This window comes from Pleurodeles waltl, chromosome 5, assembly GCF_031143425.1.
Source record: "Pleurodeles waltl isolate 20211129_DDA chromosome 5, aPleWal1.hap1.20221129, whole genome shotgun sequence".
Taxonomy (NCBI): Eukaryota; Metazoa; Chordata; class Amphibia; order Caudata; family Salamandridae; genus Pleurodeles; species Pleurodeles waltl.
In genome coordinates this window covers 1,040,918,696-1,040,942,348 of record NC_090444.1, presented here as the reverse complement: position 1 = coordinate 1,040,942,348, position 23,653 = coordinate 1,040,918,696, and the positions used below count along the sequence as shown (strand labels likewise).

Here is a 23,653-nt window from a genome sequence, read left to right as displayed (position 1 = left end):
GACCCCTGCCAGTTCTACTGATGCTGGGGGTGCGGATCCTGCCTACCTTCCCCTATGTCATCCGTTTGGTGGTGTTTTTTTTTTTTGGAGGAGGTGGTCCGTAGGGACATCTGCCATGCTCCCTATGCCCCTGATATGTCTCTGTGGGTGGTGCAGTCCTTTATGCGAATTGCAGATTCCATGTCGGTGCAGGCTAGGAGGGTGTGAGACCATGTAAGAGCTATATATCGAGAGCAACGCATCTTTACAAGGTAAGAGGTCATGGACATTTTTCCCTGGGTGAAGGGCAGTAACAACAATATATGAAAAGCTTGAGCACGGCTCGTGAGGTGTGGCCTTCCTTCCTGGAAGAGCCGCCTGATTCGTATGTCCTCACTACCAATCTAGACATGGGCCAGAGACGCCGACTAATCTTGCATCTTTATCAGGTTCTACGTGGTGATCTACCGCAAGCGAAGCTCCCTTTCCAAACCAAGTGGGAGTCCATACTAGAAGAACCTGTGTCACCCCGAGACTGAGAAAAGATCCATGAGGGGGAGCAGAGGGTTAGCTCCAACGCTCGTTTTAAATTCCTTTAATATAACTTTATACACCAAACATAACTTACTCCCCCATCCCCAGATTTACAAATGTCACCCGGCCAGTTGCCTTCGCTGTGGCGCCCTGTCAGCTGACTTTTTGCACATGACATGGACATGCTCAGCCCTATCATCATACTGGGGTGATATTATACAACACCTACACAGGGCCTCAGGATGGGATTTGCAGATGGAGATCCGGCCAGTGTTGCTGGGTCTCCTCCCCTGCCCTGCAAAGAAACAATTAAGCAGGAAGTTTGTCCTTCTGGGCTTGTGCTGGTGAACAGACGCATAGCTATTGCATGGTTGTGGCAGACGCCCCCCCAACTGAGCAGCATGGATGAAAGATGTCCTTGAATAGGCGAATGGGAATAGATACGACTGCAACATGTCCGTAAGGATGACAAACTGGAAGAACTACGTGCATGGGGGCTATGGTGTTTGAGCTACAGCAGGGGTGAGATCCTCCCGACCCGAGGGTGAGGATGTGTGAGGTGCTGTTAACCCTGCAAAGGGAATGGGAGAAGATGAGGATACCCAGGACTTCTGATTAGTGTACTGGGGTGGCTCGAGTTTGTTCCGCACCAGATTTGTGGTCCTAATCCAATATGAAGCAAAAAAAGGGGGGTTTCTTCACAAAATGTTTTTTGGGAACGAACTGAGCACTTTAGACCAGGACTGATTGTTCCTCTGTCCAAACAGCTTATTTGTTCTCTTTTTTGTCATCAGCTGGGGCATGCAAACAGAACTTCGGAAGCGGAAATTTTCTGTACAGCTTTCTGTGATTCGAAGATGCACCCTTCATGCATATATCCCACGGAGGATTGGACCTTCTACATTGTAATCATATCTGTCTCTGATGTTTATGCACGTATATGACAAGACCAATGCGTCTCTCAAGATACAGTTTCGCCTGTTGTTGAGGGATATGTGATGCATTGTATATCTGCTTTTTCCAAAAAAATCAATAATGTTCTTAAAAAAATAATAGGAACCAAAGCTATGACTATTCAAACATTTAAGGAAAATTAGAGCCAGAAAGCACAAATCACCAGTGGTAGCCAATGGGCATGGTAGATCGGGACCTAGGAGAATCTTTAGGCTGGCCGCGATGCTTCCTAGGTACACCCAAACTGGTCTCCATGCCTGAAAAATAGAATACATCTTCACCACCAAAGACTTTGCTCTGAGAGCAGTTTTCGCAACTCATGTAGGGCTATTTATTGGCTTGGCTCAGCTTGGCAAACCAATGCAAATTAGCTTCCAGAAGCTTGAGGCATGGAAAAGATAACTCTCTTAAATTCTGTTTCGATAATATTTATTAAAAATCTAACTGCACCATTAGGCCAGGCTTTTAATAAACATTAGAAATATATGTTTAAGATTACTTCCAACTGGGCCCAATCCAGAGGTAATTGAACAAGTATTTAATTCTGCTTCACTTTGTTTCTCTATTGGCTAGCTAGCCTTGCTACAGTGAAAATAGGTTTTGGGGGTTAGTCATTGTAAGGACATGTTAATTTCAAATTCCTACATGGCATACTTTTAAATACCATGCACCAGGCCTATTGGGAGTGACATTAACATTTAAAAGGAATGTTTTTTTCATGGCAAAAAGAGTTATTTTGACAGGTTGGGGTCCGGGTTTTAAACTTTAACTATCAAGTGACAGTGGTAGACCCAGAAACACACAAGTGGATGATACAGTAGGGCTGAACTCCATAGGTGCCATTTAACTTCCCACGGGCTTATTCTGGGCACCATATACTATGCACCTATGCAGAAGTTAAATATGCCAATTGTGTGATATCTAATTTTGGCATGTTTTAGGGGTCAGAGAAAATGCAACGGGCCGGGTTACTCATGTCTGGGTGCATAGGGTAAAACATTTTATTTTATTTTTACAACAGGAAAAACAACAACAACAACAACATTAGTCTAGGAAAAACTGGTTGCCACACAAAAAGAGGCACTCCCATGCTCCTCTTATTCGAGATGCCCTGAGGCATACACTTCTGCCACTCTTTCAATTGGAAACGGAACCTGCAGTAGCCAGGTGTAGACAAAAGCAAGGCAGGGCAGGGCCAGCAATGGAAGGTATGGAAAAGAATTGGAGGCAGGTAGAGGGATATGTATATACGACACAATGGTGCCAAGAAAAAATATATATATATATATATATATCCACACACACACACACACACACACTGAAAACCAAAGGTTACAGGGATGTTACAGTTAGGAAATAGAATTTAAAAAAAAACTGAAATTCACTTAAAAAAAAAAAAAAAAAAAAAAAAAGGTTACAGCAACATTATAGTTAGGTTCTGAATCTACATACACACAACCATAGAAATTCAGCAGTTATAGTTATCTCAAGTAACTATAACTCATGCCCTACGGTAACTATATCTCCCGCACCCAACATGCATAATTTTCGCCTCAATAATTTTACTGCAAATGTTACATCGATATCAAAGATGTTATCAAAGATGTCTTTAATGATGTACGCCCATTGTATCTGCCTAAACGGGCTATGGTGTGCTTCAATAATGAATTACACACTATCCTCAGTACCATCAGAACATTATTTTGTGATTTGGGGCCTGATTACAACTTTGGAGGAAGGTGTTAATCCGTCCCAAATGTGACGGATATACCACCAGCCGTATTACGAGTCCATTATATCCTATGGAACTCTTAATACGGCTGGTGCTAAATCCGTCACATTTGGGACAGATTAACACCTCCTCCAAAGTTGTAATCAAGCCCATGGTGTTTAAACTAGATATTACAGAGTTTGCTGGCATTGTGAATTGCAATGTTCCTCTTCATTCATGCATTGCAGCACCCAGGGATATTCTATATATCACAATGTTGGTAAGTCTTGGCATTTTGTGGCTATCCGTAATGTGAAGCCCACTGCTCAGCCCTGGTAAAATGCTATCCCTCAAATAATATTGGTATTTGAGGTCAACTTGCTGCAATCCATGGCTCGCTGGTTATTGCCAACCCTGATAAAATGCTGACTCTAATTTAATGCTGCTATCTCCCAGAGATTTGTGGCCATCCTTGCTGGTTCTCGTGGTAGAAGCATGCATAATGGTAGTATTCCTTGGCAATTTGTGGCTATCCCTGGCTTGACTACCATGCTAGTTCACTGCTGTCCCTCACACAATGGTATTTCTTGGTAACTTGGTGGCGTCTATGGCATGATTTCCATGCTTGGTACAATTCGGTCATTTGCATGATGGTATTTCTTGGCAAATTGTGAGCATCCATAATGGCACCATAGAATAGTGATGACTTACCATATTGTGGGTATCTATATAATGATGGCATCAACTTCCGGGATTATATTGGCCATTGCATAACGGTTTCAATTCCCTGTATACTCTGGGGATCAACAGGATGATGGTGCCTATTCCTAGCGTAACACTGGTCCTGAAAAAATTAATGTAATTCTTGGCATACTATCTAAATCCATGGCATAAACGTACACACCCATGGGTTAATAGTGGACTTGGAAGTATGTCTGGTAATTCTTGTCTTACCTTTGACACACACTGACCAATGTGCTTATTAACCCTGACACAATGGCAGTAATTCTTGGCATACTGTGGGCATTTATGACACAATGGCAGTTCTAGATGTATAGTACAGAGTTGTGCCATACTGTGAGCATCCACTGATTAAGGGTGTTAATTCCTGCGATTCTGTAGCTATCTATGGTACAATTGTGTCCACACCTCTTATGAAGTTGACGCTTGCATTATGGTGCTAATTAAAATAACAGCAATATTAGGCTATAGAATCTGTGTTTTTGTATCATCCCAATTAATGCATCTTCTGGTATTTTTAATGTTTGGGTTACCCAGGTATTTGTAAACTAGTACTAAGTTTTGTTTTTGCTGGTTCATAAAAGTGTGTGGCAACCCAATGATCGTGGTTACTCAACCCAATGAGTGATGCCAACCATGATATAATCCTAAACGCGAGCATGAGAAGCCTCTGTGAAAAGTCATTCTTGGAAGCATACACAACGGAAACCTCATGTTCATCTCTTTTCAGTGTGCTAAAAGTTAAGCACTTCCTAACTTTACTAGCATGGATGTTTTTGTTTAAAAAGTGGGGAGAATGGTCGTGACTATTCACCTTTGTTTATATCGCAGGGGACAGTCAAAGAAGCTGCCAACCCACACACAGACAGTGGTTTATTTGTAACAGGAAGACACCAGGTTCCTGGGCTGGGACGACAAATTAACAGAAAAAAACAACTATAGGATAGTGACCTGCTGTAGGAAGTAGGGGGCCTAATGGGCTTCCATAAATGGGGAATACTGGGCATTGATTATTTGGAGGGGCCAAGCTCTGATTACCTTTGAGGAGCTACAAGTGGAATATGAGATGGCAGAGACTGAAATGTTTCCCTACTTACTGCTGGGACATGCACTAAGGAGACGTGTCCTGGAAGTGGAACAGCTGCCAGAGTACACACCTCTAGAGGATCGACCACTGTTGGATCCCATGGTAGACAAAGCAACATCACTCACATTAAAAAAATTAAAATAAAATAAAGGGAACATCTCTCCAGACCCCTTGACAACCTTGAGGGAGGCCTGGGAGGGAGATTGGGGTTAACAGAATATGACGATTGGGTGGAAGCAGTCCAGAGTCCCAGGGAAATCACAATCCATGCCTGTTTCTGTCTAATACAATTAAAGTTACTGCATATATCCTATTCTCTATTAGATCACTGATGCACCGTATTGGGAGAAGTACTACAGACTTACTAGTGGGAGTGGTGACGAAGGCTCCTTTTTTTTTTTTTTTTACATTCTGTGGCTATGCCCTAAAATCCAACAATACTGGAGGGAGGTGGTACAGGTAATGTCCAGAGTCATGGGCATTGTTGTACTGCTGGGGGGCGAGATGGCAAGTACTGTGCATAACAGGGGAAGACGTGTGGCCCAGGTATCACAGGCTTAGGTTAATGTTGGCGGCTGGAGTGGCCAAGAGGAACGCAGCACGGTCATGGGAAGCAAACTGCCCTCCAAAAGTAGTAGACTGGGAGACAGACCTAGACTTCTACCAACGGACTGAGAGGGTGATTTATCAGAGTTGGGATGCCAGCCGAAGTGGCGGAAAGTATGTAATCAATGGACTGCATACAGAGGATACTTAGGGATTGTTCTGGTGAGACTGTAATCAGTCCATGAATGGGCTCGAGGACTGTCTAGATCTCCATTGAGGTATGTCTGACACAAATGTCGATGCCGTTATGGACTGCTTGGCTCCTAGAAATGCAGAGATTGTCTTGTAATACTCTCTTCGTAACACCAGCAGAGATACTGATTGATTCAACCTGTCACTTGTTCGATAAAAAGTTGTTAAAAAACGGGGAGCATGAGCTCTTGACACCAACTTCCAAATCCCTTTTGAGTAACTCCAGAGAACATGGGCAAACGTCCTTTACACGAGAGTTAAAATCACCCATCAAAATTATAAGGTAGATAAGTATTCAAGCCCCTCGGAGCAGGCTATGTACGTATACCAAGTTCTAACTGTATTGAACCTGCTCCATAAAATATACATTGTGAGCTGCTTACCTATTGAGTATCTTTACTATGGCGTTCTTTGGCTTGAAAGAGAAGATGGTGGAGTTATTATGCCATATCAACAGACCTGATGACATCCCTGAAAGTCCTTTGGAAGCCACTGCAATTAAACCCATTTTGAAAAAAATACTGAGAACCCATTACTGCCGGAACACAGTCACATCTAAATCCGATGATGCTCTCTAGATTTCCAATTCTGGGACCCTTCCTTCAATAAAGAAGCTGTGGTCTGCAAATTAAGAAACAGCATAGGTTCTTCGAGGTTAGTGCTTGCATGTGTTGCATTCTTGCACAGATCCTTATCTGAGAGAAACAATATTTCTTCAGAACAGTTATCTTGCTCATTCCCAGAGCAAAAATCCTATCCCTAAAAAAGAGATAAATAGCACAGTATTATCTATCACTACTTACTGTATTGTTTAGTTATGATTAATCAAAGATTAAAGACTGGATTTACTAGGAGATTTTCTTTGTCAGGGGCAAGGAGAAAAAGAGAAGTTGCATGATTAGGTGACTTAAAAGTCACTGTGGCATTAGGAAGACAGGATCCAGGATCCATTTAGGGTAATTTGCTTTGTGAAGGGGAGCTCCTGGTCCCAGGGAACTGCAAGCAGCCTGAGCATGTGTTGTTTTGACACAATGGTGATCAAGTCATTAGGTCCCTGGCTTTCTTAAAGAACCAAGTTCTGTGCTCTATTTCCTCTGAAACTAAGATAAAGAGGATTCTAGGAGCAACAATAAGACTATAACAGCAAGAAATACCAGCACAAAACTCACGTTTTCAGCTCAAATTAACTCATACCTCCCTATACTAATACTGTACTCTTATTTCCTATACTAATCCACCACTAATCTTTTTGGGTTCCGGAGTAGCGTGCTACTCGCCGAAAAGCGCTTTGATGTCTCGTCAGGGGTAGTAAGTGCTATATGAATACAATTACAATAGGTTTACACCCCAGTTGTGACCAGAGAGCATTTGCAGACACTGACACAATGGAAGTCTCCTAAAGTCCATAGGCACATAAATAATAGAGAATATGCCCCCATTATCATTTTACCTAAGTGGGATAGACAAAGAGCACCTGGCCTGACATACGGTAAAAGTACATACGAAACTTATATGGCAGGCAGGGCAGTTGTAGAATATGCAGTTAAGAATTACAGGATTATTGATTGTATTGTGATATCCTACACCATTTTGTAGTATTGTGAAAAAAAGCCCGGAATCGGTGTGAAAAGCCCATTAAAGATACCATTTGGGAAGAAGAGGCCTGCCCGAAGGTAGATGAAATAGATCTGAAAAACACCTAGTCTGCACATATTCCACATTTACTTTGATTTTGTTGGTGTCCCCTACAGAGGTAGGGTAGCAGCAGCTAATCATGTAACTACATCTTAAGCTTCATCATCTCTTTCCAAGAAGACAGAATACAATCGCTGAAGATTTAAACATACAGGTAGGTAACTGGGTCTCCTGTGTGGGGTGAACACAAGACTGTGGTTTGTTTATTGCTGGACATTCGACAAAGTCCCAACATCAAAGCTGAAAAAAAAGTCTGCAAATACAACATTTTGAATTAGAATTTTTCAATGCACATCACAAAAGCAGAATATAAGAACCACAAGGTTAGCTTTACTGTGCAGCAGTTTTAAAAGTTTTTACTTTGATTATGTGTACATTAGTGTTCCTTGCTTAGACCATCATCAAAAATTAACATTATAAATGTCTAACGGACATGTGCACATATAGTGTTCAATGGTGATTAAAGTGAATAGTGAAAGGTACACTCAGAGAAGCTCAGTATATTTATAACACCAGGTATATCTGAAGCTTTATCACTGATGGCAGATTTGTTTAAGCATTATAAACTGTATACCATGTTCCATCTTCCTTATCAGGTAGGGCACAGACAGGAGAGAAGAATAGACAGTAGCACTATGGCCATACGGGTTTGCTCTTTTCAGGTGATTCATTTATTTCACGCGTAAAACGAAAGTGAATATGTTCTATTTGCTACTGAAGTCTGCTTACTAGAACCAAACAACATATACATGTTACAGCATGGTCTCACATAGGATCATGTGCCTTGAGGTGCTACTAAATCCATATTTTGCTGCTGAGGAGTTTGGACCGCAAAGAAATAACTATTTGTTTTTAATACCTCATTCTAAACACAATAGCAAACAATACCCTTAACCTAAACAACTTCTCAGACAATTCTTAAAAAGTACCTTTAAAGTTCCTAGCAAGGCCGGTCTCTGATGCAGTCCTATTATACTCTTCTTCTGAAGCCACCTTAGGTCCTCCAGGGTTTCACTATTGAAAGAGGACATCACTAAATACATGTCCTCTTTAATCCTCTGTAGTTCTTTGGGTCCAGTTTGATCATCATCTGTCACATTTTTTGCATGAACACAAATTTGTAACTGTTCACCTGACTCAGTGGTTGTTAATGTAAATGAATGCTCCTGTATACTTTTTTCAAAAGTCTGGTTGTGAAGAGGGTGAAGGATTAACTCTGTCAACAGAGCTTGCCAATATCCTTCTTCTGAGATCGGAGGCAAAACCGCAAGGTTCAGATGCGTAGATAATTGAGCCTGCACATTACAGGCCTCATAAGTCTCAGTGACAAAGGGTGGTGAAAGAACAGATTTCAAACAGTCACTGTTGTCTGTCTGTGGCAGTTCTTTTGCTGTGGGATCATGTAAAAACAAAGGAGCAACGAAAGAGGAACTGGGGCCAGGAATAGTACTGTCATCATCCAATGTAAAGTCCTCATTCCTACGGTCCTCATGCATATTCCAACAATGCCGTTTCTTTGTCTCTTCGTTCATTCTCACAGGAGGGGCACGCTTTCGGCGACTCATCTTGATGTTTCTTCAAACAAGGATGCAAATCTGTATAAAGAGACATATTAGTAAGCAATGCAAGAAATACCAGGACTCTTATGAGTAATTTCCAATTCTGTGTCAAAATGTTCATCACTTATACCCATCAATGTTATGTAAAGCGTTCTTTAGCCCACTAGCATAAACTTTTGATTCAGGAGCATGGGTCACTGAAAAACATGCAAACAACAGTTATACGTCAAGCTCAGTGGCAAATCCATTGAGGACAATTGCTACATCTGAGCTTCACCATAAGACATAAATGGATGCAGAACAACAAACTTGACTTTAAGAAAGCACAAACAAGAGTTAGGTGTGACTGACTTTAAAGCATACGGCCTTGCAGGCCAGTTGCAATGGCTGTCTTATTGGCTAGCTGGAATCCACCTACATAAACAGGATAATCACCACGTATGTTACAATCAGGCAAGTTGCATAAACTGCTCCTACTCCGCATAGACCCACTACGCTTACCCACCCCACCCCCCCCCACAGTCTTCGACTAGTGCTTAATAATGCGGTCACATACTGGAGGACCACATTTCGATACACAAACACCTTATAAACTACACCCTTAATATCCGTCTTCGTGGTCTGACTACTCTGGTGGGCATGCTCACACCCACCAGACTGCTTCCCCGGGAGACCGCAGTGGTCACCACAGTGGGCGACTCGCTATCGATGGGACGCTGACTACTCATCAAGATTTTACACAATTACATGGGATCCCTGGTTCCCTCTTCCTCACACATGCCAATATACTAAGATATGTCCGTTTGCATTGGTCACAAACAGGCTTGGAACCTGACATCCATACACTGATTTATGCTGTTCATAAAATGAGAACTGGTAGATACCTAGTGAAGTGGCTCTACAAAGGGAAACGCACCCACTTACACACTTTTATTAGTCCCATTACGAACATGATGGTAAACAGACCTCAACAGTGCATTTGTGATAAAGAACAGAGGTTTCTAAATGGATACTCTAGCATGATACCTCGAAACACATGCTTTAAATGTATCCAGTTCTCACTCCTGCACAGGACATATTTAACACCCTAAAAACTTCATAGGATATTTCCCACAGCGTCATCCACCTGTCTGAGATGCCTGACTGACAATGTGGACCTACTGCATATGCTATGCTTATGTCCTATGTTGTAGTCCTATTGGAAGGATGTCAGGGTACCTCAAAGAGACTGAACCCTGGATACCACAGAACATTGTTTTCTGGGCTTATAGCCTAGGCCCAAGTCCGACAAGACTGTGGCGTGCTTCATGGACCTGGCACTTCTCCTTGCTAAGCAGCAGATAACACGCATTGGAAGTCTCTTGCCCAACCCGGGCGTGAGGAGGTTTGGAGCTGGGGTTCAGCACAAAGTTATGAGCTGCGCAGGGAAGAATACCGTGGGTTATGTAAACAACCTATAGCTATGATATGGGATGATCTACTGGAACAATTTAAAATCCACGGGGAGGATACAATCTGACCCTGACATAAATGAAGATGTTTACACTCACTTGCCCCCACCTCAGGTCCTTCCTCACCAACCTCTACAGGATGTATGCTGAGCTACATGTTTGCTTCTGGAAGTGGGAAGATCTCACCCACTATGTTTAAAACTGATCCTCAAGCATTCATGGACTCAGTTTGGTGGATAATGTTGGGCAGGTAGTTAATTGACAAACCATTGTTGTTTACATAGCCACTTAATCGTTGAGATATGTATACTGTCAGGATTCTAGGTTCAGTGCCCTGTTTGTCATCGAGGATACACTTTATATATGCTTGGCTACAGCCAGTCAGATGGCCTACAATGCTGTGTATGTTATTAATTGTTGCAATGATGTTTCGTCCAGGATTGTCAAAATACAATTAAAAATAAAGAAAGCACAACCAAGAGCTTGTGATGAACGACTCAAAACTCAACACAGGCAACATCAGACTAATTTCAAGACAACTTTAGCTCAGAGACTTAGCATAAATACTTGGTTTTCACTTGTACTTAACCAGAAGACTAACCAACATAACAACACTTTGGACAATACAATCTTCTCTAATGCTTATAGCCTCTAGTGAGGACTCCCTCCTTTTCCAGTTTCTTTCCTTTTTCCACTCTCCAGTCTCTGACTAAGTAAATATACTTGTTGGTGCTCTATGCCTGCTCCTTTGAAGACTAAAAGTTTCCCTTTCAATGTTGAACCAGTTTTTCTGTTTCAAGATGTTGGATTTTGCTTTAGGAAAGTGAGTTTTACTTTAAATACCCTTTCTGATGAAATGTTCAAAACGGTGCTGCCCAGAAGCGTTTATTTTTACCATTAAAATACATCATTGTATAAGCTATGCCTGTAACTTGCTTACATAAAGATTCTCATTGTTCCTTAAACGCTTTTTTATCAAACTGTTCCTAGCCTGAACATTGCAGCATTTTAAGGTACCCCAATTTTGATGTATTGTGATTGGCTAGCCTGACCCATGTGAGTATATCATGTACAAGGTGTAGGTTATTTTCTTAACATTCCACAGGGCATCCTATTGCCAAGTGGTATCCAATTAAGGTTGTCAGAGGCAAACTGATACTCTCCAGTGTCACCCTGTAAGAGCCTGGAAATGACTTGGACCAGAATCCTTACTACTCCAATGACAAGCTATATCTCTTCCAACAAGAAACCAAATAGACACCATCTTTAAAACTCACAAGAAACAATCCACATCTGCACCCTGGATAAGGGCCAATATCATATATATGCCTATGCCACATTTGCGTACAAAGGTATTAGTGCTTTAATGAAATGCTATGTACACTGTTACTGCAACCATTACCTACTCTTGATAGAGCATGCAACGAAAAGGGCAAGTGGGTCCCTGTTCTCAATAAATACCACTAAGAAAAATCAACTCTATACTCTCCTGATAAACTACACCTGGTAAGCCCCATGAAAATGTTCCTTAGTGTTATAACATTACACAAATTGCTGACACATCACAAAATCAATTATGTTTGTTGTTATATAATAATACATGGGACTCTGTAATCCTTGAATAAACGTCAGTTTCTACGCACTCAGTCATCAATTATTAAGAAAAGACGTCAGAACTCGCCTATTATAAGTTATTGCTCTGGAGTTATGATGTGTCAGTGCCTGCTGCCCAGAGCTGAGGTGAAAGGCTGGTCACGAAGCATAACTGAAGCAGCAATTTAAAGCCACAAAAACAGAACCTTGCTTTTCTTTCTTCTGCTCTCTTTTTCAATAGCTGACAATGGCAAGCAGAAAGAATATGTTTATTTTCTGCATTTCTTAGAGAAAGCTAGAATATGTCTGCATGTTTCGACACATTCTGAGCTACTGACTTGTATCGAACTGTTACTAATATCTGTTTGTAACAAATGTTCAACAGGTTTTTGATGTGTTTAATTTTGCATTACAGGATTTTTTTTCTTTGTGTTTCTAAATATGCTTGTTTCATATGAAAGAGCTACACACCAAGGTTTAAGCGGTTTGTGGGAAAGGCGATGGTGTGACCATGTATTATATGGCATAAAGCACCCCCGGTGTACATTATAGGGATAATGCAAGTCACCCTGGAGTTCCATAACCTTATTAAGAACTCTGCCTTCGGCCTCGTTTCTCTATATGGTTATGGAACTCCTCTGTGACTTGCAATATCTTTCTAGTGTATGGCTGGGGGTGCTTTATCCCTTACCTAGGAGATGTAGGTAGCTAAAAAATTGCGAGTCATAAATTGCGAGTCGTTGCGACTCGCAATTTCCGACTCGCAATATGGTATCCAACAAGAAAAAGCAACTTCATTTTGCGACTCGTAAATGAAGTCGCACCGCAGATTGCGAGTCAGCTGTTTGCGAGGTCGCTTTTTGCGACCGAGCTAAAAACGAACACGCAAATTGCGAGAGGGTGCCGCAAATTGAATGCAGGTGCAGCAGAATACTCTGGAAAACACTTCCTGGCTCTTGATGATGACATCACAGCCAGAAAGTTTACTAATACACCTGGGAGGAGGGAGGACCACACCCATTTTCAACTGCTAAACAGCCAACAGGAGGAACAGCAGCTACAATGGAAGAAACAGCCAGGAAGAGAAAGATAACATTTGCAGAAAAAGAACTGGAGGTGCTGACGGACGAATGCTGCCAGCACCATGATCAACTCTTTGGGAGAGCAGCCCTCAGTGTGCCAGAGCAGGAAAAAAGGAGGATTTGGAGTGAAATCCAAGACAAAGTAAATTCAATGGGTCTGAGCCACAGGAGTATTGAGGAACTCAAAAAAAGGTGGTATGACCTGCGCTCCCGGACCAAGGAGAGGGTGGCAGAGCGCCTCCGGGAGATGAGGGGCACTGGAGGAAGGACTATCTACCATACCACCACCCACACCCTTGGAGGAAAGAGTGGAGGAGGCCCTGGAGCCAGAGGCAGTGTCCGGAATAGGAGAGCTGGACACGTCAGCGCCAGGACCATCAACCAGTGAGTACCATGAGACATGCATGTACACCCAGATCTGCCATACCCCCACCCACCTAGTACACAGCAGCATGCACATCCAAAATAGCTCCATTTCAGAGTAGCAACCACCTGAATGGTGCATTATGGGCAATGTAGTCAAGTAGGCAGCTGATAGGCAACAGTTTATTAGGAAGCATATAACAGATGGTAGATACTGACGGTGAGTTCCCTATGTCCCACAGGTCTCCCACAAGACACCACCTCCAGCCACACCGTCCAGGGGCCACAGGTCAGCCACCAGGCAGCACAGGACCCAGGAGCAGCCACCACAGGGACCTGCACAACCCAACCACAGTCCCCTCCAGATGCACCAGTGGCCATACTGGAGATTGAGGCAGCACCCGGTCCCAGCCACAGTGCCAGCATACAGGACACAGAACCACCACCTACAGTGTCACAGGGAGAAGTAGGGGACGGCTCCATTTCAACCGCCGAGGATGCACTCATCCATGGTCAGCGCCTGCAGACAAGTTAAATGAGACTTATTTCAGGGGCCACGCGGCTCATGGAAAGAAACCAAACAACAGGGCTGCAACAGGTCTACACAGAGCTACAACATCTAAACAGCAATGTAGGTGACCTTGCGCTCTCAATCAGACAACTGGTGGCTGAACTTGTCACGGAGAGAGAGGGTGCAAGGCACCGTGACCGGCAGCTCATCCACCGCCTAGCCCGCATGGCTGCCTCCATCGTCCAGCTGGCTGTAAACACCACAGGGCTGTCACGCCGCAGTCAGCCTACAGGTGGACATGGGCCACTTTGCCAGCGATGTGGCTTGTGGGCTGGGACGCATTAGCCACGCAGTCGACATGATGGAGGCACGACAGGTGGCTAGGGGCGCGGCAGACACGCCGCAAGACCGTGAGGAGGGCTCTACTATAAGTAGGGCATCAGCCACAGACACCAGGGTGTTGCGTAGTGGAAGTCCACGGAAGGGCACTGCAGACGCTCCAGGAAGCAGCCATGCTGGGCGAGCACGGCATAGGGTGTGAGCTACGCACTGACATACAATGGAGGCACATGAGGTTAATGTGTCCTCATAGCAGCTGGACTTTTACAGCCCCTGATCAGTAGTTTCTGTAAATAGTTTATTGGTTCACATCATTAAAGTTCTTGTTTGTTCCACTTTCATACCTGGGCCCTTTGTGTGTGACATTCATGTGTGTGGTGACAGTTAGCACGTACCTTCCAAAGTATTGGTTTGCAATGTGGTCCTGTCTCTGTCTGCCTTGATTTGCAATGCTTCTATCCCCATGATGGTGATGTGGTAGCTCTTGCTTGTCATCCTCCGAATCTGGGTCTTCTGGGGTGAGATGCAGCCCACATCCGGTGGCAATGTTGTGCAGTATAGCGCATGCGCCAACGATCTTGAATGGGGCATACTGGAGGGCACCTCCACTTCTGTGGAGGCATCTGAATCTTGCCTTCAACAGTCCAATAATAATATTTCGGGTCCTCCTATGTGCACTGTTGTATCGCCTCTCTGTCTCATTGCTGGGTGTTAAGTATGGGGTAAGTATCCATGGTCGTAGTACATTTGGCACAAAATGTACAATGTTAGCTGGGCATAGATGGGTTCCACATTGACCCGTGTGTATGTCTGCAAGGTGTATTCAGCTATACCTAGGAGGTATCCGTCTGCAAACTCCCCACGTTCTAGGCGTTGGTGTATCCCACTGTGCCTGAAAATGTAGGAGTCATGTGTACTCCCTGGCAATTTGGCAACCATGTCAGTGATGACATAATGGGCGTCACATACCACCTGGATGTTCAGTGAGTGTGTACACTTCCGGTTACAGAACAGATATTCCAGATTTGCAGGAGGGCATATTTGTATATGTGTCCCGTCTACACACCCTATTACATGCAGGAAGTTGGCAATCCTGTAGAATTCCAACTTGGTGCTGTTGATTTCTGCCTCATTCCTGGGTAGGTATATGTATCTGGACATGTGTGTGAGTATGGCATCTAGGAATGATCTGAAGAACCGTGAGAGTGCACTTTGAGATACCCCACCTGCCACGGCAATGACCCCCCCCCGATAGCTACCCGAGGCCAAGAGGTGCAGTGAGCATAGCACTTGCACATGTGTGGGGATGGCGCTGCTGCGCACAGTCTGGCGTTAAAGCTGCGGATTGAGCAGATCTATTAAATCTAGGATTGCTGCACTGCTAAGTCTGTTTTTATTATATATCTCCTCCTCAGTTTGTTGGAAAAGTGTCTGTCTGGTTCTGTATATCTTCTCCTGTCTCTGGCTCCTCCTCCTCATCTGCTGTGCGGCGTGGGCTCTCCTCCTCCTTGCTATCACATATATCTCCTTGAGTGGCCCAGGTGCCTTCTGGGTCTCCTTTTATACTTTGGTTCTGGTTACCACCTGCTCTGAGTTAGTGGTAAATTGGAAGTGCAAAATTGGCTTTTTGCGACTAGTCGCAATTTGCGAGTGGCTATTTCATATGGTTTGCGACTCGCAAATTGCGACTTCCTATTTGCGGGTCGCAAAATGGGGTCGCTATTTTGGCGAGTCGGTAATGGCTCGCGTCGCAATTTGCGATTCGGAAATGGGATTTTTGCATCCCATTTCCGATTTTGCGGGGTCGCTAATTGCGATTCGGGCCATTTGCGACTCGCAAAAGTTTGCTACATCTGGCCCGTAATGTTTTAATATAACATGATGTACTGATGTTGTAATAAGTATATTTAATCATTTAATTTAATCATATACTCATAAAATTCTAATTTATGTTTCAGTGATAAACACTCCTGAGCAGGACACATGCAATTTTTTTCAAAAGTACTAGGGCAATCAGGTATTATTAGGCTCAGACTGTAATAATGAAAACATTTTGCACCTGGGGATTTACATTACTACTGGACTCAAACCTGAGCACCAAGTACACACCCTATTAGCAACTGACTCTCAGAGTAGCAGGATTGAGCAGTCCAAGCTAACTCAGGGAGGTGGTGTAGGGCATAGACTCATAGCTCAATAAGCAACAATAATTCAATGCACAACCAGTATTTTACCTTAATCAGAATACGTAACACAATATTGTATAAAATAATGTAGATGACATTAATGAAAACACTTATACCTGAGGCATAATCATTGTTTTGGAGAACCTGCTATAACTGGCTTACACTGTTTGGATGAGAAAGGTCATCCTACTAATACAGTTAGTGCAAGAGAAAACTAAATGCCAGGAGGGACCGGTGGGCTAGAATCTCCTACCACCACAAGGGCTAACACAACCCCAGCCCTGTTAGAACCGGGTCAGAGTTAATGTTCCAAAGTCTGTTATCTCCTCCTCGATGTCTTACTCTTGCATCATACCATTAAGTGTATCAATCAATCAATCAATCAATCAATCAATCAAGTAATTTATAGAGCGCGCTACTCACCCATCAAGGTCTCAAGGCGCTGTGGAGGGGAAGCTACTGATCTAATAGCCATGTTTTGAGGCGTTTCCTGAATGTCAGGAGGTCCTGGGTCTGGCGTAGGTGGAGCGGTAGGGAGTTCCAGGTCTTGGCGGCGATGTGAGAGAAGGATCTTCCTCCTTCAGTGGTGCGGCGAGGGCGGGGCTGGCGGAGGGGAGACAGCGGGTGGGAATGTGGAAGGTGAGTGTCGTTGAGGTAGGCCGGGCCAGTGTTGTGGATGGCTTTGTGTGCGTGGGTGAGGAGCTTGAAGGTGATCCTCTTCGTTACGGGTAGCCAGTGTAGGCGGGATGAGATGTGGTCGTGTCGTGGGACGTAGAAGATGAAGCAGGCGGATGAGTTTTGGATTCGTTGCATTTTCGTTTGGAGTTTGACCGTGGTTTTCCGTAGTCTAGTCGGCTGCTGATAAGAGCGTGGGTGACTGTTTTCCTGGTTTCAACGGGAATTCACTTGAAGATCTTGTGGAGCATGCGGAGGGTGTTGTAGCAGGAAGAGGAGATTGCACTGACCTGCTGAGTCGTGCTGAGCCCAGGATGAATCCTAGGTTTTGTGCTTGATTGGTGGGTGTGGGTGCGGTTCCTAGGGAGGTAGGCCACCAGGAGGCGTTTCAAGTTGAGAGGTCGGTGCCGAAGATGAGGATCTCTGTTTTGTCAGTGTTTAACTTGCGCGGCTTGATTCCATCCAGTTGGCGATGGCGTGAAGTCCATTGTGGAGGCTGTTTTTTTGCGGTTGCAGGGTCTTACGTGAGGGAGAGGATCAGCTGGGTGTCGTCTGCGTAGGATACTATGTTGATGTGGTGGGTTCGTGCGATGTTGGCGAGTGGGGCCATATAGACGTTGAAGAGCGTTGGGCTGAGGGAGGATCCTTGGGGGGACGCCACAGATGATCTTGGAGGCGTCGGACAAAAATGTCAGAAGGCGGACTCTCTGGTTTCTGCCAGAGAGGAATGAAGAGATCCAGTTGAGAGCCGTACCGCGGATCCCGGCGTTGTGGAGGCGTTTGCGAAGGGTATGGTGACAAACGGTGTCAAAGGCTGCAGAGAGGTCCAGGAGGGTGAGCGATGCGATTTCGCCTTCGTCGAGCATAGTCCTGATGTCATCTATAGCAGCGATGAGTGCGGTCTCAGTGCTGTGGTTCTTGCGGAATCCGGATTGGGAGGTGTTGAGCGCATTGTTGTCTTCCAGGAAGCGAGATAGTTGGCCGTTCACGATTTTCTCGATGACGCTTTATTGGAAAGGGGAGGAGGGAGATGGGCCGGTAGTTCTTGTGGTCATCTGGGTCCGCCTTGGGTTTCTTCAACAGGGCGTTGACATCGGCGTGCTTCCAGCTCTCCAGGAAGGTGGCTGTCTCGAAGGAGCTGTTGATGATGGCGCGGAGGTGAGGGGGCGATGATATTGCTGGCTTTATTGAAGCTATGGTGTGGGCAGGGGTCTGAGGGGGAGCCGGTGTGGATGGAGGCCATGGTGTTGACGGTGTCTTCATTGTTGACGTGGGTCCAGGCGCATACGAGGTTGGTGTCGCTTGGTGCGTTGGGGTTGTGGGTGTCTGTGGTTGGCTGGTGGGTCTGGGGGTTGAAGCTGTTGTGGATGTTTTAGATCTTTCGATGGAGATAGGTGGCGAGGGAGTTGTAGAGCTCCTGTGATGGCGGGGGTTCGTTGGAGCAGGTTCACCTTCAGTCAGCTGGGAAGGGAACTGTGTCACCCAGTTGACTTCTCTCCATGCATCGCCCAGGGGTAGTGGCAGTGCTGACTTTGCACTGACCCATTCGGCTCTTCCAACATCTACAGCTTCCGTTACTATGGGCTAGATGTAGTAGGAACTGATGTGGTTGCCAATTCCACAATGACTTCTTACAACTCAATTCTGATTTTGTGAACCAACCTATATACTAATAGGTCAGTTCCCAAAATCACAATTCAAAGTGGGTCACAATTTGACCTACAGAATCAATATTGATGAATAGGTCCCAAATTGTCACTCACTCCGATTGGATGCTATTAAAGGAATAGAGGACTGCCGGCCTCATCAGACCACCATTGTGTGATCGATTAAAACAGTGGTCCTAACCTGTGGTCTGGGTACCCCTGGAGGTCCGCAAAGCCTCATCAGGTGGTCTGCAACTGCTTAGAAAATTAAATAATATTAACAGATTAGGTCCCTAGCTTTCAGTAATGACTCAGTGGAACGGGTCCCAGGATTCCATTAATGAGTCAGTGGGGGTTCATGGGTTCCAGTAATGATAAAGTGGGGGCCCACAGAAGTCAAAAGGTTAGGAACCACTGGATTAAAAAAAAGATATATATACACATTTTTTAATGTAGTCTGTTTTCCTTACAGGAGAAAAGGTCTAAATTTAAGAAAAACAATGTACTTTTTTGGCAGCAGTCCCCTGGACAAAAAAAGCTTTTTATTTACTTTCATTCCGTGAACCCATTCCCCTTTGTGAATTGGTTACCATCTCTTTTGAGAATCTGCTAATCTATCAATGGTCTGCAACCGAAATTGCAATCACAGACCACTGATATATAGTATTGGTAATCAGAATTTTGAAGGGTCACCCTAGTAAACACCCGTTCCAAATTGTGATTTGTAATGCATTTCTAAACTCATTTTGTGATTTGGTAACTAGTTACAAAATCACAAAATGGTTTTAGTGCATTTGTAAAAGCTATTTAGGAGTCGCAAGCCCTGTGATTTAGGGAATCATTGGCTTTGGAACTGCTAAATTGCTTCATACATCTGGCACTATGGGCACAGTTGCATGCCTCTAAGTAGATGAAGGTGGGATTGCATGGTCACAGGTAAGGGGAGACTGTGCTTTGAATGGGGACAAGTAGAACTACTTCTGTGGATCTTCTAGGGGCCCAAGCACAAGCCCACCGCAGAAACAAAACAAAGAACTCACTCCAGGTAGCAGTGGTGATCAAGTCAGAGGCAAATGCTGAACGTGTTTACAGTATTGCTGTATGGCCAAGACATCAGATGTTCTTACTGATCTTGTGGAGCAACTGTTGACCAAAGCTGAGACTGTTCTCAGCACCAGGTTGCTTAGGCACTTTGGTCTGGTCTGTCCGTTGTACGTTATGAGAGACTTCAACAGTCACAATCCTCAACAGAGAGATCAGGGGAGATGCTCAAGTTCTCACAGGAAAGCAGATTTATGGAGCAAGCAAGCTTGCCCCAGAGCACACTATAAGAGGGAATCATGGTAGTAAGGCCATTTCTTTCCAGGGCTATGGTGGGCAAGCTTCAGTTACTTCACTCCAACGCTTTACATTCCTGTTCTTCTAGTCACCCTTTCCTTTGTCCAAGGATACCTCCAGCACACTTCCTCGGCAGTCAGTAGGCTCCTTCCCTCAAGGCGATTTCAAGGCAGTTTTTCTGGCAGGTCCCGTAACTTAAAGGTTGCTGTTTGCAAAGCTGGCAGAGGGAGTTGGGAACCTGTGACCCCCACCATGGAGCTCACAAGTCTTCCTCCATCTTCACTAGCTTTGGAGAGAAGTAACCTAATACCACCTGAGGAATTTATTTCTCAATGAGAGTCAGAAAAGATGGCAGAGGGCAAGTCCCTGAGAGGGCAAAGGCAGAGTTGTGTCATAATGGATGCAATGGTACATGTATGGCTTCCGCCTAAACAGAGTACACATAGGATACCTAAAGTGCAGAATGCTGGAAATGAGATCAAGAGGACCTCGTGATCATCAACTTGTTCAGTTAACACCACACCAATGAACACCTGACAGATACAGTATTGTTGTATGGGATGTCCTCTGACACTTGCGCACAAAGTTCAGGACAAATGAAACCGATACATTCAATGAGTCATAATACTTGGAGCCTATAAAATCAAAAGGCAGACAGAGTGACTAAGGTGTTGGCCTCTAACACCTGCATCTCATTTTTTGATGAATGGAAATCTCTTATTTTCAAGCTTTCAGTGAAGGCCATGCCAAATCCCCATAGATTTGAAGGAAATAATTAAGGAGCCCTTTCATGAATATGTAGAAACTAGACAGATGCTGCTGACAACCCAAAATTGCAGGTAAAGTCAAGTATTTTTTGTTAAGAAATGAAAAGTCTACGATTGCATATAATAACAAAATATTTTTTAAAGCAGACTTAATTTTTTATCCACTACAAATCAAGTTATGTGAAAGGCTCAACATGTACATCACTTAATAGAGTAAATAAGATCAATATCAACGCCCAGTGAGGGTATGCATTGCTTAATTATATCCAAGCACCTTTAAGGCATAACTTTATTGTCCTCAGTGAGCATCAACAGAAATGTTTCATTTCCCTTTCTATGGCTATACATATTACCACATAACAGGCATTTAATGTTTTCAGTTACCATTGCGCTTGGACATTAGTCCATAAAAGCATTATAATCATTATAGCTGAATGACAGTAACTAGTTATCTCTAGCTTACAATACTACCACACCACAAAGGCTTCCATTAAAAGATGCTCATTTTCTTAAGCTTACTCTTTCCATTATGCAGTAACTTTCAGGCTTTGTTCATTAAAGATGCCATATTGGTAAATATTGCAAATGCGATGTAACAGATAAATGAACTCTAGTGTAAAAGCTCACATTTGAATACAATGCAACACAAGATAAACATTTCCTTTGTAACATAGTTATCAGATTTGTTGCCACTAACATTTCATCTTATGACCACTTCAGCATTTCCAAAAACCAAATAAAAATTTAGATACTCTAGCACCCAAATAGGGTGTTCTAAGGGAAGATTCAAAGAGGAGATGTGAAGAAATACCTAAAACATGTTTGCACAAAAGTGTCAGGAAACTTCAAAGGAGGAGATCAGTGGAGTCAATAGTGATACAGATAACAAAAAAAAGAGTAGAACCAAAACAGAGCTCTGGGGATCAGCATAGCGGAAAAGAATCAAAGCAGTGTTGTGCTTTGCCCAACACACAGCAGAGGAGTGATCAGTAAAATCAGAAAAAACACTAAAGTGCAAGTTCTGAGATACCTGATGTGAGAGAAGAGTGTAAGAATGTAATCAACTGACTCATAAGCAGTGGGAAAAGACAAAACAAATGAGAAGAGAAGACACTACTTTGCCTAGCAAAGGTAACAGAATTAATGAATGAGAAAAGAGCAGTTGGGCAGCACAAGGCCACTGTAGTAGCAGATGGAGAAGTGAGTTATCCACTAGAAAGGAGGTGTTGGGACCAGAATCTCCCCTGGATGGTGTATGGGCGTGTTCGTGTTCCCCTGCCATAAGTGAAACCATGTGGTTCACTTGAGTAACGTTTTGCTATTATGTATAAGCCCAGAACCTTGCACTGGCAACCTGTGAACATGTCAAGTGTCTGCACAGGTACAGTGTGTGTAATAGATGTATGGTGATAAGTTGCATGTGTGAGCGAACTCGGTTAAAGTATGCCAGTGGAGTGCATTTTGGATACCCTGGCCTGGCAGAACATAAGATTTATGGTGAGGACTGATCTCCCAGGTATTGGAAGTGTACTGCCTGAATTCTTGTAGGTGGAGAGTAGAGAACTAGTCGCTGAAGTCAGAAGGAAGATAAAGACAGGATTACAGTTAGAAATTCCATGATTCCTTTTGTTAGTAATGTACTGTTGATTATTCTTCAAAAGCACTGCCATTTGGGTGGATAGTAGGGGGTCAGCAGTTTTTGTTCTGCAAGGTGAGGAGGTTTCTAGGTCCGACTTACACTTTCGTCTGACCCTTATTACTCTTTCAGCATAGCTGAGAACAGCCACAAGTAGAAAACTCAAAACTCATTGTGCCTATATTGTGGGGGCTACAGGTTGGAGGCGACATCAGTGCTACAGGCTGTGGGAAGCAACCCCCTACACAAAAGCTGTGTCTGAAGAAGGAGGACACTTGAAAGAAGAACCACCTCAAAATGGATCTACAATTTGAGAAAGTGGATATGCATCCCCTGACTGTGAGGTTTGTATAAAATGTGAGACCCAAACCATTCCACTTGGTTCCAGTCCTAAGTTCTTTCTGACCTGGGTAAAGGAGAGCTCTGCAGAGTAATCAGAGGATTGCTGTGCAACCAGGGCTGTAGTAGTCCTGCCAGACATCTTCATTCCCCAAAGACCAGAGAACACCATTTTCAACTGGAGCAGCTGTGGATCTGCCCGAGGAACCTAGAAGCCTGCCTGACTGCCTAGAGAAGGAATTTGGATGGAAAGAAAATATAGCCTTCAGCATGTGTAAAGGCAATATGTGATGTTTACCGTTTTCTATTTTCACTGTAGATTCTAGGTCTATTCTGAGTATTGACTGACGTAGCAGCAAATTCACATGATGTACCTCTGCCCAGCGCTGCCTCAACAAAACGTAATCTTGGTTTCCTAGATACTACAATTTCACCAGGTCAACTGTAATTTGTGCCTGGTCAAAACCCAGTCAGTTCATAAATACACTCACCTTCTTCAACCTATATCCATATATCTGGCAAGAACAAACAGTTGGCTGAAACACTTAATCCTCCTTGCAGCCAGACATCTCTACAACACAAAAAGAGCATACAAAGAACAGACTCTGAGAATAAACTTCTGCAGGTGTCACAGATGTATTGGAATTTGTAACAAGAACTGCTGTGGAG

The 23,653-nt window shown here is 43.8% G+C and overlaps 1 protein-coding gene across 3 annotated transcripts in view; it reads right to left on the bottom strand.

Moving 5' to 3' along the window:
• Positions 1 to 23,653, bottom strand: part of SHPRH (SNF2 histone linker PHD RING helicase) — a 746,219-nt gene that overhangs the window by 606,699 nt on the left and 115,867 nt on the right. For all 3 annotated transcript variants that reach the window (XM_069235239.1, XM_069235238.1, XM_069235240.1), the window contains exon 2: positions 8,429 to 9,094. In XM_069235239.1, the coding sequence (XP_069091340.1) occupies positions 8,429 to 9,064 (636 nt within the window). In that variant the 5' untranslated portion in view covers positions 9,065 to 9,094. The remainder of the gene's footprint in view (positions 1 to 8,428; positions 9,095 to 23,653) is intronic.